A 14493-nucleotide genomic window follows, 5' to 3' on the forward strand; every position below is an offset into this window, starting at 1 on the left:
TGGCAGAGAAAGGGGGGCATGTGGCCTCAACCCAGTCGTGTTGCCTCAACAAGGAGCTATGGTCCCAGGTGATCCAGAAGGTAGACTGGGTGATCATGAGCCGCTCTTTATGAATGGAATTCCTTCATGATTCTGGGAAGGAGGCCAGCTTGTCCACCATTTTAGAAGGCATAGGTTAAAGGAATGAATAGTTCAGGTAGGCAAGAAGGACGTCAGTACAATGTCAAACGCTCCACAGGAAACTTCAACAGTAGGGCTCCTGCTGCTCTCTTTAAAAGAACAACATAGAAGAAATAGTTTTCTCTGGGAATAGCAGATCTTCTTACTCATGGCCATGAGATGGCTCTACCTCTGGGGTCAAAATAACACAAGTGGCCTTGGTCCGTTTTTGGCAAGGTGGCAAAAAAGCAATGGAAACGGAATTACCACCACTTTTGCCACTCTGCCAAATCCCGCGTTTGGCCTGAAGTGGAGAATTCAACTGCAGCTTCATGCTGGAAGTAAATCCCCCACCAAAAGGAGACATTACCGTCAGTGGTAATTCTGCCTAAATCCCCATGGAGTCCCATAACGCCAAAAAATGTGGATTTACTGTGCCTACAACCACTTGCAATCCCGTGGTACATCCGTGGGATCAAGTGGTGGTAACGGTACTTCTGTTTGGCGGCAATTTGGCAGAATTACCGCCAAACTACTGCAAAATGTTTAATGAGAGCCAATGTGTGCTGGGCAAGTTTCTCTAGGCTGGTGGGTTGTGCTTTTTGACTGCCAGTCTTGAGATTACATCTTTACTTTAACCTCTTACATGTTGTTTGCATCAAAAGGAAATGTACCAATGCCATTGGGGTTAAAATGCCACCTGTACCTTTGGTGCCAGAGGCTGCACTGCAGGAACTGCAAAAAAGAAAAAGTGTTCAGAGGCCAATACCATGCACACCAACCGGATCAGAGACAGGCAGGGGGGGGGAGACAAAACTCCAAAACTCTGAAACCTGATGGGCTCTTACAGGCATGATGGAAGTGGAGTAAATGGTCGATAGTACAGGGAATGTTTGATCAAATAGAAGACTTGGCAGGCTTTTGGGTAACCGACTCGGCTCTGTGGTAAGTAGGGGTGTACCGAATAGTTAATGTATTATTCGGCTGAATACCGAATAGTTGATCCAGCTATTCAGCTGGCCTAACAGTGAACCGAAGAGTTGTTTTTTAGGTAAACATGTTCTAGGGCATAATAGACCCCAAGTCCCCCAGCACAGCAAGCCCCCGGCACTGACCATAGGCCAATGCTGTCCCCTGTCACACCCTCACCTACCTTGCAAATCACTCCCCTCTGGCATGAAAGTCCTAATGCCCCCTGGATGCTTCAATATTGAGGCCAAGCTGGTGGCCCCAGATCCAAGTTTGGAGTGGGCAATAGGGCAAATGCCCAAACCAAAAACACAAAAAGCTAGCGTGGACCAGTTTTCTTCGCTATGTGGCTAAATGTTTTTTAGAATTTTTTTTAAAATCAGATTTTATTGGCATTTAATGGTAACAAGAGGCTTCTACAGCGTGGCAACTTTTGGGCAAATGCCCATCATAACTTTACAATCAAACCCTACATCCCTTGAGTTCCACCCCCTCTCCCCAAACCCCATAGTTCAAGGCGCGAACCAGATTGTCCATACCACTTCTCCTAGAACAACTCCGACCGGGCTAATGGCCGTCCATAGCATGTAACACTTTGCCTTAGTTTTGGGGGAGTCGGTTTAACCATGGCTAAACGTTTTGACCATTGTTGCTGAACAAATATTCTTTAAAATGCACAATTTCAAACATAAAACACCCCCTTCAAACAGTATCAGAAAAGGAATGAATAGCCGTTTGCAACTGTGGGCCACTTTTCCATTGGTTCCAGAAACAATTGCATGGCCCAGTCCCACCGAGCTTCGAGGCCGCGGGTGTGGGGACAAAGTGCCCCGGCAGCCTTGTGAGTCTGGGGGCTAAGTGGAGCGGCCCTCGAATACTATAATGAAGGTCGGGCCACTGGCTTTGCACCGGTGGCCCGACGCAATGAATGGCCATTTCAGTGAGGTCGCAGGGGTGCAGGACATCCCAGAGGCCTCCCTGTGTGTCAAAGGGGGTGCAGGGCATTTACACATTTTGAGGCCGCCTGGGGGGACAAAGTGTCCAGGTGGCCTCATGACTCTGGGGGCCGCTCGCTGAGAGTGCAATGGCCACCCAATACTAAAATTAAGGTCGGGCCACCAGCTTTGCAACAGTGGGCTGATGCAAATAAAGCTGGCCGCGGGTGTGCAGGACCCATCTGGGGCCTCATCGTATGAAGGAGGGGGGATTGGCTTACCTGGGCAGTGGTCTCTCTGGCGGTGCTGGCGTCTGCTGGTCTGTTGACATAGGAAGCGAGGGAAGGGAAGAACTGTTCCCTTCTCTCACTTCCTATTTCAACGTGTAGAGGCTACTTCCTTTGTGGTCAGGACTTAAGCTCAACATAACTCCTTTGGGTTTCCTCGTCCCAGTGTCAGGCAATTCTGTATTCTTCCTTACTCCTATGTTTTTACTCGTCTCAGTGTCAGACAAATATTTATCTTCTGCAGAGGTGTTGCAATAACAGATGTAGGAGGATCCTGATTTTCTGGTGACTGACATAGCCTCAGGTTGTTTCTGAGTGTAATGGAAAGAGTTCCTCATCAGAACGGGAGTCCTTGTCCCCAGTAGGGGAGTTTCACCATGTGAGGTCCCGTTTGCGCCACCCTTAGGCGAAATGTTGCGTAGCTGGCTTACCTCCCTTGCCTCACAAGGAAATGCTCCCTCCTGGGGAGAAGTGACTGAATCTCTTGATTCGTAACAGTTCCCAAAAGGTTCCAAGTGGGCTCACCTGGACAATGATTCTAGAACCGTCACCTTAGAGCCATATGTAAGGTACAATGCTGAAAGTCGAATCCACAGCTTATTGTTCTTACTGCTTTTTCAACTGATCCATTTTAATTAACCGATTGGAGTGTGGGATGGGCCTTTAATGGCCCACTTGCCCATGCCATTTACTCAGGCCTCTGCAGGGCTTAGGGCGGGTACTGGTTAATGCCACCCCCCAACACTTCATTAATGCTTTTAGCACTCTTGGGATCGCTCTAGGGTGCTAATATTTTTACAGGAAATTGGATCCTCGCCTACAGTGCTTGCTTGATTTTATTTCAAAAGAATAGAAAGCCATATTGGCAGCGTATAACAAAGGAGGAGTCTGTACTTCCCTTTTCCATGTTACTGCCAGCCTTCTCCGGAGTATGGAGCAGAGCGGTTAGGCACGGGTCAGCGGACCGAAAGTGGTGTAAGGGGTAAAGACAGGGCATGGGGTCCTCGGGCAGGCAGACAAGGGTTTACCGCTATAGTGGCTCTATGAAGGAGGCAGAAAAGTGGAGGATACAGAGAAGAAAATGGCTGGCTAGGGAGAGGCGCCGGCTGACCACAGTGGAGGGTGGGCTTACACTGGCTCATCCCCGCTGTGTTCCAGCCAATTGAATTGTTCAGCGCCTCTCCCCAGGGCTCGAACATGACTTCTTTTGTTTTATTGATTCTATAGTATTTGGGACATTCATTATGGAGGATATTTTTCCAAAAATGCAGTCCATTTCACAGGGATCAAATGTTGTCCATTTCCAACTAACCACTTGAGTTAATTTACATCCTTAATATATGAGAGGAGGATTCATGGGGACTATAACCCCCCCCCCCCGCCACAAAAGATCACATTTAGTAAATGTACTATTGCACTGCAAGGTTTAGAGTCATAGTGTCTGATTCACAAAATGTTTCTAATGGGTGCAGCCCATTTAAAACAGTTTGTGAATCAGGCCCATTGCGACTTTTGGACCATGAGAGATATTACTGCAGTTTCCACAATGAGGCTACCAATTAGAAATGTATATTTTCAACGAGATGCATCACTGCACCATTGAGGAGCTACAATGTTTAACTCTAGTTTAAGCGAACCATTTGCTGGTGTCTGATCACAGACTGGAACACTGGGTGCATAGAGCTTGGCGGCTGCGGATTAGGGAACCTGGCCATATTGGCCTCCTAGTTACTGCACACTTGGTCTGAGTGTCTCTGTTGAATCCTCAGCAGGTTGTCAGCAACTCAAATCAATAGACCCTGCTCTCCACTACCATGATTTCTCAGCAATGGCGATGGTCACTGTGACGACTGGTTCCCCTTAGCCCCAACACCGCCCTGGTACGGACTGAAAAAGCAGAGGCTGAAACCAGATCGATGCAATTTACCCGGGAGACTCACCTGAGCAACTTGTAGTAGAGAAAGCGAAACAACTCCTGCAGCAACACTGAGAACACCACGCCAAAGATGAGGAGTCCGCTGCGTAGCGCCTTGTCATTGGGGTCGCTGGCTTTCATACCGATGAACCAAACCAGGGAGGAGAACAACAAAGAAACTAGCCAGAAGAAGGCCCTGAAAAGAAAACCGAAACAGAAGTCAACAACCAAAACCATAGAGAGGAACAACCAATGCAGCCAAACAAGAACAAAGTGGCACTGCCACTACAAGGGACACATATGGGTATGAATAAATATTATTATATGTCTTTCTTTGCGTGTGTGACTGAGTCATCCAACACATCATTTCCAGTTTACATTATGCCTAGTTAGCCAATTTCCTGGGCTGCCACTTAGCACAGCTTTACCCCTTTATTTTAAGAACAGTTCAGAAATGACATTATGCCCACTTATTTATTACATTTGTTAAACACCCAGACCCTCGGGTATCACAGCGTTTTTACAGACATCTTATGATAAAATCAAAGCAGTATTACATTTACATAAACACGGATACAAAAATTACATTGGTGAAAACAATGCATGGCAACTTTCAATTATTAAGATTCTGGTATTGGTCTACCATAGGGAGGCCTCCCGTCTAGACCTGCGGAAGGTGGAGGTTTTATAGGCTGTGTGGGATAGTTAGTATTTGTTAAAGAGACAGCTTTTTAGTAATGTTTTGAAACATTGGAAAGAGTCTTCTTTTTTAATGTTAACTGGAAGCTCATTCCATAGTTTTGGGGCCATGACTAAGAAACTGCTGCCTCCTGTTCTGGAGCTTTTGAACTGGGGGAGAGCAAGGAGTGATTTTTTTTTTTGGATCTGAGCGTTCTCATGGATTCTTTTTTGCTTATCGAGTTATTTAGGTAAATGGGAGCTTTGCTGGTAAGGAATTGGTGGGTGATACACAGTGCTTTAAAGAGCATTCTTGCCTTGATGGGTAGCCAGTGTGTCTCTTTCCTAATGTTAGAGATGTGGTCAGACGACTTGATTCCTAGGGCTGCTCGTAACGCTTTGTTTTGCATTAATTGTAGTTGCCCCAAGTTGGCATTGGAGGTCCCTACTAGGAGTACATTACAATAGTCCAACTTCGGATAGATTTAACGATCTTGCTAATGTGATGCAGTTAGTCGGCTTGAGTTACTGGCGACTCAATGCAATCCATTTGGAAGTGTAGGGTGAGGACGCCGATAAAGCGCTTATTTGTCTGGTCATAAGATTAGCATCCAAATAAACTCCTAGGGTTTTGACCTGTTTCACTACAGGGATCAGGGTGCCATCAATGTTGATAGCCGAGTAGTCCGAATGGAGTGCGCCGATTTTGTTTTGGGACCCCACAGTGAGAATTTCTGTTTTCTCATCGTTGAGGGAGAGGCTGCTTAGCGCCATCCAGTTTTGGATTATTGCATATATCTTGTTGATGGTCATGGTGTCCTGGTCATAGTCCCCTGAAATCGGGATGAGGATCTGGGTGTCATCTGCAAAATTTGTGTAGATGATACACATCGCATCCAGCGCCGAGAAGAGGAGCTTGGTGTAAGCATTGTATAGAGTGGGCGAGAGACAGGACCCTTGGGGTACCCCGATGGGGACTGGTATGGGATCGGCCGCCTCTTTACCAATGCTTACTCTAGACGTGCGTTCAGCTAGAAAGGATTTCACCCACTGGGTGGCATTGTTAGAAAAGCAGAAATCATTGGCTAGTGTGGCGCAAAGTTTGTCATGGTCGACTAAGTCGAAAGCTGCGGAAAGTTCTAGTAGTAGTATGCAGAGTTTACCGAGTCCCTAATGGTGTCTATCTGGATTTTCAAATCCAGGAGAGCCGTTTCTGTGCTGTGGTTGGGCCTGAATTCAGATTGTCCGTCTCCGGGGAGTAGGTTCTGTTCAAGATGGGCTTGAATTTGATTGTAAGCTATTTTGTCAATAATCTTGAGCAGAAGCGATACGGTGGTTATTGGCCAGTAATTAATGGGTACTGGTGCTTCAAGAGATGTTTTTTTTAGTCGTGAGGTTACCTACGCTTCTTTTATGCTTGCTGGGACTGTATTAGTATTGAAAGAGGCATTTACAAAGTTTGTAATGATAGGGGTGAGGAGAGGGGTGCAGAGTTTGACTAGGTGGGCAGGAAAGTTATCTCCTTTGCAGTTTGAGGCTTTCAGTTTGGAAATAGCGTCTGCCACTAAATCTTGTGTCACTGGGGTAAATTGGAAATTTAGGTTCACATTTTCCTTAGTTTTATTGAGATTGGTATTCAGTAAAAAAAAAAAAAAAATTCTGCTAGGATTTTTCTTTTTGGGAGGATTTTCTTTTGGAGTAGCTCAATTTTGGAGGCTAGCGCATTTTGGATGGTCGTGCACCATTCCTTGCTGCAGTTAACAGGCGAAGTAGCTGGGATTGGATTTTCCAGTTCTTTAAGAATGGAGAAGAGTTCTTTGGAGTTAGAGATTGCGTTGCTTATACGTGTATTATATACCTTAGCCTTATGGTTAATAATTGCAGTTTTGTAGATTTTGTTAGAAGCTCTGAAGGCAATGGCAGAGTCTATTTTGGGGGAATTTTTGTTGATCTGTTCTAGCGATCTTTCAGTTAGTCTCAGCGAGACTAATTCCTCATTAAATCAGAAACTCTTGTTTGTCAGCACAGTGTGTTTTGGTTGTTAAAGGTGCTACCGTGTCAATAGTGGTGGTAAGGCACTTATGGTAGTCCTCTGCTAGGAGACCAGGGTTGTTACTAGTGACCATCTTGGATGTTAGTGCATCAGTTATAATGGGGGCTAGGTTCTCAATAGTAAGCTTACGGGTATTTCTCGTTTTGTAAGTAAGTATCTGTTGCCTTAGTCGTGGGAGGACTTGGCTCCTTTCTGGTAAGGGAGAAGTTGATACTATGGTGGTCCGTCCAATCCATGGGTGCAATTGACTCAATAGATATTTTGGAGTTGAGCGTGAGTATCCAATCCAAAGTTCGTCCTTTGGTATGAGTAGGGGCATTAACTAACTGTATAAAGTTCATAAGAGTGCCGTATATAGGGCTTCTGCTTTAGAGTCTTGCTTGTCATTGAAACCCAAGTTGATGTCACCTAGAACGATAAACTTGGTATTGGGTTGGATATGGGGAGCTAGCATCAAAAGGTATGTCTAGGTCCAGATGGGTGTTTCAATTAGGTGATCTGTAGATGACCAAGAAGTTGAATGTGGTATTCTGGTCAGTAGCGAGTTTGGCTAAGAGGAGTTCATAACCTGCTAATTCTTCGATAGGGCAGGATCTGATTTGAAGGTTGGATTTGGCTATCAAATCATTGACATTTCTGTTATCCCTATTTGACACATCATTGCTAATTTACATTAGTCCCACTTAGTACATCATGGCTAGTTTCTGTTACGCTTGGCTAGTACATCATGGTGGTCAGCTTCAAATAAACCCTCTTTCCAGATAGGTGGGCATAATGTAAATTAGCAATCATCCCAAACTTCCATTACTCCCATTAACATACCATCATCAGTTTCCATGATTTTCAGTTAAATGAGGGATGTGATTGACTGGTCGTCTTCTCCATTAATGTTGTTTCATGTGATTGGCCATTAAGGTGGCAGATCCTCCTGATACTCAGTAGCCTTTTTTTCTGCCGCGGGCGTAGATGCTTTAATGAGCTCAATCGGCTCATGCCCCGGTCCGAGGTTACCAAACCCGTGCCCACCATGTTGCCCGATTCTCTGACTCCTTTGTTCAGCATAGCGCATACCGTTATCTCCAGTTGTATGCATGGAGTGCGGATGCCCAATTAATGTATTTTTTCTCCACTGCCATAGGATTTGTTTTTAGCCTCCCTTTGGGCTCCATGCCAGGGACTACACACCCAATGTGCACTGGATTTCCGAACTCACTCCACACATAGAACTGTGAACTGAGCTTAGAGGGTTTGGGCATGACTCACTGGCATCTTCAGCTTCCCAAATCTTCTTGGAGGAAGGGTTGGAGAATGGGTTTGAGGATTCTTCCCATGGGGAATAACACGGTCTGAACAGAGCATATTCCTAGGCCATCTTCACTATCGATAGGCACGTACATCCCTGGGAAATGGACTGCCCTTGGACTAATCTGGACATCCACTGATTCAGTGAATTACACGACTAAGGACTATGGCAGCTTTGCAAATACACCATGTACCACCTCCAGGGGTCTCATGCATTTGATGAACACCCAAGCGTCCACAATTGTAGTGTAGCCCAAGAATTCAAAATACCTGTGTATTTTCATTTTGCACAATTCAAACATGCTCCCAGTTTGCTGTTGCACAATTTTGTTATACACCCATCCTACCAGCCCTACAGATAAAGGATGTATCAGACACTTTAACTCCCTAAGAATAGGCAAATACTCCCCAAAAAAATAAATAGGGAGCAACAATACCTCCAATAAAAAATAGGAAACAGACACGCAAGACCTTGTGCTCCTGCTTTCTCCCATGTAGCTCCATGAATATGTCTGGACCAGCAGTGCACATAGTACCACTGGAAGAAACTACTATCAGCACTGCCTGAATGGAATAAGTATGGACCAGCAGTGCACATAATACCACTGGATGAAACTACTATCAGTACTGTAACAACGAGGTGCAAAGGAATAATTATTACAAAAATATTTCTGTTTGCCAGTAAAAAATGTTTACTCGCTTATAAAATACTCCCATTGGGAATTGGACTTGCATGTTTACTCTCTAACAAATCATTTTACTCCAAACTTAATAGGGGGTAAAATACTCCCACTTCAAACATCTGGAGAACTGCCCTCCTACTATTTCCAATCAATAAAAACATTATGCGGATAGGACTATCCATGAAAGTACAACCACAATTAAAACACAGTAATCGTAAATACCACAACAAAAAACATTGAAACCTTTGCCTTAACCAGGCCCTTAAAATAAAGCAAAAACCTGAACCTGCCAATCTCTGATCACCTTACAAATAATCGCCATTCCAAAAATCATGAATAACCAACATCCTTTTCCTGTATAGACCGATGGTGGATGTTCAGTGCCCGGCTTATAAAGGGCGACAAGGCCCAGGCTGTCGGGGGGTTTCCACCTTCAGCAGGAAAAGGAGCGCGGGACGATACTGGGAAAACTGTTTCCCTCTGAAGCCAGGAACCAAAAAACACCTCCTTAGCCTCTCATACGAGGGGCAAAACAATTAGAAGTGTGCCAGATACTCCACCCAGGCCCGCATACGGGACATCCTGCATGAATGCTCACTCCCATTCTGTTTGCCATCACTTCCCCTAGGGTTAGGCAGTTAAAGCGTGCTCTTGTGAAGCGACAGCGATGAGATTTCTTGTGAGGCCAAACCAAACAGTCCTTAATATCATCTGTGGTCATTAGCATGAAGCGTCTATTCGAGGGTTTCACTATCCCTTACATCGTGAAGCCAGACAGCCACTCTCTTCTTCATGTCTCGGGACATTACCCTGTTCCACAACAATGGCTCCTCGAAGTGCCCCACCAAAATTTACATTCTGAAGCAGGATAACCATTTCATGTTATTCACACCATTCTTTTTTTTTAAACTTTGGTTTTATTAGCATTTTGCAAAAATAGAAACAGAAAACGGGGCCTAACTAAAGCCCCCATTTCCCCCCCCCCTCCCTCCCCCCCTCCGAGACCGATCCAAACTTAACAACAGTAAAGAGACCAAACTTTCACATCTTTTCCTGGGTTTTTGAAGCGCCGCAACATGTGACCCATTCAGTTACTGGCTGAAGCCGATATCGCCCCAGGTCGAGGGGACCCCTCATTTGGGTATTGTCCTTCATACCGGTGGTCCCGCCCTGTCCATCCGGGGGAACGATTTCGGAGCTAGTGGACATCCCATCCCCATGTCTGCTGGACCCCATACCATTCCACGAGGAATGAGCATGAGTCCTTGTTCACCAAGGCAGTCAGTTTGTCCATCAGGAACATGTTCTTAAGTTTTTTAGTCCAGTCTTCTTTGGAAGGTGTTTCCGGGCTCTTCCACCTCTGGACTAAGGCCACTCTGCCTGCTCTCAACATAGTTTCCCACATCCTTGGGTACCGATGTATTTCCGCTTCCTCCGGGGGGAGGCCCAGCAACATGGTCAGCAGGTTGAGGGGCAGAGGGTATTCCGTGACCTCCACTATCCAATCTCTCACCGATTCCCAATAGGTCTGTACCTTCGGGCATAGCCACCACATGTGACCTCTAGTTCCTCTCTGACCACAGCCCCTCGGGCATTCGGGTGATACCCCAGGGAACATTCGAGAGTTTAGCCGGGTCCCTGTGCCACCCCTGCAGGATTTTAAAGTTATGTTCCATGTCCGCGGTGAAAAGATTGCCATGAAACGATATCCTGAATATGCGAGCCCAGGCGTCCTCTGATATCTCCTCCCCCGCCAGATCGTTCCAAAAAACACGGAAACCTCGCCTAGCCTGGAGGTCATGGGTGTTCAGGATAGTGTACAAACTGGAGACCGCACCCTTTCTAGAGGTTGCTGAGTCGAGGAATTTCTCGAAGGGAGTTAGTTGTCTCCGCAGGTTAGGGCCCCAAGCAGGGTCATTGAGGATGCCCTTGAGACGGAGGTATTCGAAAATGGATAGGGTCCCACCTCCCAGTCCCTCCCGGAGGTCCTCGTATCTGAAGAATTCTCCTTCCCTGAACAGCTGGCCCGCCCATTCCAGTCCTGCATCAGACCAGCTCTGGGAATGTCTAAACCCTCTGCTGCCCACTTTCAGGGGGGGCCCCCGCAGGGAGGACATGGGGGACGGCCACGAGGAAAGGTGTGCCGTCCGAGGGCATTCCCTCCAAATGTCCCAGAGGACACCCAGGGTCGGGTGGGACAGTACTTGCGAGGGGCCCACAAAAGGTCGCAGACTTTTAGGGGGTGGACGTCCATGTCCTCTAGGTATGACCAATATGTCCGCAAGCCTTCCTTCATGTGTTCTAGGAGGACCCGCAGTTGCGCTGCGTGGTAATACAATTGAAAATCTGGGAACCCGAAACCCCCCTCCTCTCTCGGGAGCGTCAAGGTGGCCCTGCCAATCCGCAGGGTTTTCCCCTGCCATATGAAGTCCCTGACCCCCTTGTGTAGATCTATAAATGTTTGAGCGGGTACCCGGGTAGGGAGGGCTGTGAAGAGGTATAAGAGCCGATGCCGAGTATGTTCATTTTAACTGCCGTCATCCGGCCGTACCATGAGAGGATCATTTCTCCCCACCTACTCAAGTCAGAGGCGATTTCGGTTAACATGGGCTCGTAATTGGAAGACCCCAGCTTTGTTAAGTCCCTCGTGAGGAGAACCCCCAGGTACTTTATGGTGTTCTTACCCACCGCTATCCCATGGAACCTGGTCAGGGGGTCTAGTACCGGGTCCGCCATGCGCATCGGGAGGAGGACAGATTTGGTGGTGTTTATTTTCAGGCCCGAGAACCTCCCGAAGGAGCTAACCAGGGACAAGAGGGGAGGGATCGAAGCGCCCGGGTCCGCTAGGTATGCTAGGATATCGTCCGCAAACAGGGACAGCTTGAATTCCACCTCTCCCCTTCTAATACCCCTGATGTCTGGGTGGGACCTAATTGCTATGGCCAAAGCCTCCATCGTGAGGATATACAGAAGGGGGGAAAGAGGGCAGCCCCGTCTAGTCCCTCGGGTAAGAGGGAAGGATTCCGACAGCACTCCGTTCACCTGGACCCTGGCAGTGGGGGATCTATAGAGGGCGGCAACCCAGCTCAGGATGTGCGTCCCAAAGCCCATTCGTTGGAGGAGGAGGGTCATGTATCTCCATTCTACTCTGTCGAATGCTTTTTCCGAGTCCAGGGACAGGATGCATGCCTCGAGATTTGAGTTTTGGGCGAAGTGAATCAAGTCTATCGTTTTGCGGATATTATCCGATCCCTGTCTGCCCCTAATGAAACCCACCTGGTTCCCGTGGACTAGCTTCTGCATTATCCCCTCCATCCGCCTACCCACCACCTTGGCCAGGATTTTGACATCGATGTTAAGCAATGATATGGGTCGGTAGGATGAGCACTCCCTCAGGTCTTTACCTTCCTTGGGAAGGACCACTATAATGGCTCCCATCATGGAGTCGGGGAGAGTACCCCCCTCCAATACTGAGTTGAAAACTTTTGCCAAGTATGGCGGCAGGGTGGATCGGAACCTCTTATAGAAATACACAGAGAAGCCATCTTCCCCCGGGGAAGTCCCCACCCTCATCCCACTGATGGCCTTCTCAACCACCTCCTCGGTCACCCGGCCCTCCAGCCCCTCTGCCTGGTCCCGTGAGAGGGAGGGTATCTGTATGGAGTCGAGGAATTCCTCGATATGGGCATCGCCGCCGTCATATTCAGAGGTATATAGTGTCTCATAGTATTTACGGAAGGCTTCGCTCTTGTGGGGGATGCCATAGCCCAATGTACCCTCGCTTTCCCCCACTCCCTTTACCATTCTGCTCCTCTGGACCTCCCTAAATTTCCAGGCCAGGATCCTATCCGCTGTGTCCCCCTTCTCATAGTATTTCTGTTTGACCATTTGGAGGTTTTTCTCCGTTTTATGGAGGAGTAGGTCTTTCAATTGGAGCCTGTAGTCCTCCAGGGAGGCCACGCAGTCTCGCTCTAGGGTCTGGGCCGGGGAGTCACTCGGTTGGAGGTGCGCTATTTTTTCCCTCAGTATCCTCTCCTGGGTCTCCCTTTCCCTCTTCTGTCGGGAACCAATTTTTATGAGCGCCCCTCTTAGTGTCGCCTTGAAGGCGTGCCAGAGAGTGTGTGTGCCCACCTCCCCGTTGTCGTTGAGCTCGAAGAACTCTGTGATGGCTTCCAGAAGAGTCTGGGCACGGACCTCGTCTCTCAATATGGCGTTGTTACATCTCCAGCGTCCCCTCCTTTCTCTGCACCAGTCCCCTGCCAGTGTGACCCTGACCAAGTCGTGGTCCGACCATGGGACGGGGTCTATTCTGTAACCCGCTATGTGTGGTCGGAGTACCTCGTCCACAAGGATATAATCTATTCTGGAGAAGGCTTTATGGGTGGAGGAGTAGTATGTGAAAGCGGGGGTCCCCACTCGGGGGGTGGGTAACGTGTCCACCAAGTTCAGGTCGTCATTCACCCTTTGGAAGCTGCGTGACGTGGCGTCACCTGCTGGTTTGGGATTTGGTGCACCCACCCGCTGTCTATCTTTGGATGGGTCAAGGACCATATTAAAGTCGCCTCCCACCACCAATGGGCCTTGGACGAAGGTTTTCAGCTTTTCCCCACTCCCTCCCAGAATTGGGCCTGGCCTTCATTCGGGGCATATACGACCTCCAGGGTAATGGGAGATCCCTGTAGGGAGCCTCGTACGAAGAGGTAGCGGCCTTCGGGGTCCCTTAGGATGGAGTCTTTCTCGAAGCCTGTCCTCATAGCGATCAGAATTGCGACCCCTCTTTTCTTTCCCTTGTGGGATGCATAGAAGGTCTCCTCAATTCAGCCACCCCGCAGCCTGGGCTCCCTCCCCCTCGCCCAGTGAGTTTCCTGTACAAAGAGTAAGTCCAGCTCAGCCCTCTTAAACTCCCTACTGATTAGGGATCTTTTCGTGGGGGTGTTCAAGCCCCGCACATTCAGGGTTCCCACCCCTAGGACCGGTCGGCCGTCAGCCATGGTCATTGTCGCCTTTCCCCTTGGTCACAGGTGTCGCATAGACGCTCCCTCCCTGCTTACTGCAATTTCTTGTTTGGACCTCTTTGAAACAATTCCCCAATATTCCCCCCCACGCATTCCCCGCCCTCAAACCCGCAACTCGTGAACAAACCCCCACCCCCCTCCCCGGCGTCCAGCCATGTAGTTCTTCCATTTCTGGATTGTTGGCTGGACCACCAGCCGGTTCCTCTTCGGCCGGGTATCCTATCCCAAGCTCTCTACGTGAGCCCCCTCCTTCCCCCATCTCGTTGCTCCCCTGACCCTCTCAGTTTGGAAACTCTCCCGGGCCTTGGTTGATGCATCTCTCGGTACCCAGCATTGTGAACCCCCCTAAGTCCCCTTATACTTGCAGTCCAAGGGGGAGCAGCAAACCGGGTATCTCCAATGTCTTCCTGTTATCTAGACCCAATGATCTCCGAGGGGTCGCTGGTGTCACCCCTCCGGGTCGGCCCGGTCTTCCTCTCTTGATGTTGGTGGCGTGT

The 14493-nt window shown here is 48.3% G+C and overlaps 1 protein-coding gene across 1 annotated transcript in view; it reads right to left on the minus strand.

Moving 5' to 3' along the window:
• The window catches only part of LOC138511196 (gamma-secretase subunit APH-1A-like), a 240900-nt gene that overhangs the window by 187470 nt on the left and 38937 nt on the right, over positions 1–14493 (minus strand). The window contains exon 2 of the mRNA XM_069626715.1: positions 4291–4461. Within this exon, the coding sequence (XP_069482816.1) occupies positions 4291–4461 (171 nt within the window). The remainder of the gene's footprint in view (positions 1–4290; positions 4462–14493) is intronic.

The sequence above is a fragment of the Ambystoma mexicanum genome, chromosome 6p (assembly GCF_040938575.1).
Source record: "Ambystoma mexicanum isolate Mex_15411 chromosome 6p, UKY_AmexF1_1, whole genome shotgun sequence".
Classification (NCBI taxonomy): domain Eukaryota; kingdom Metazoa; phylum Chordata; class Amphibia; order Caudata; family Ambystomatidae; genus Ambystoma; species Ambystoma mexicanum.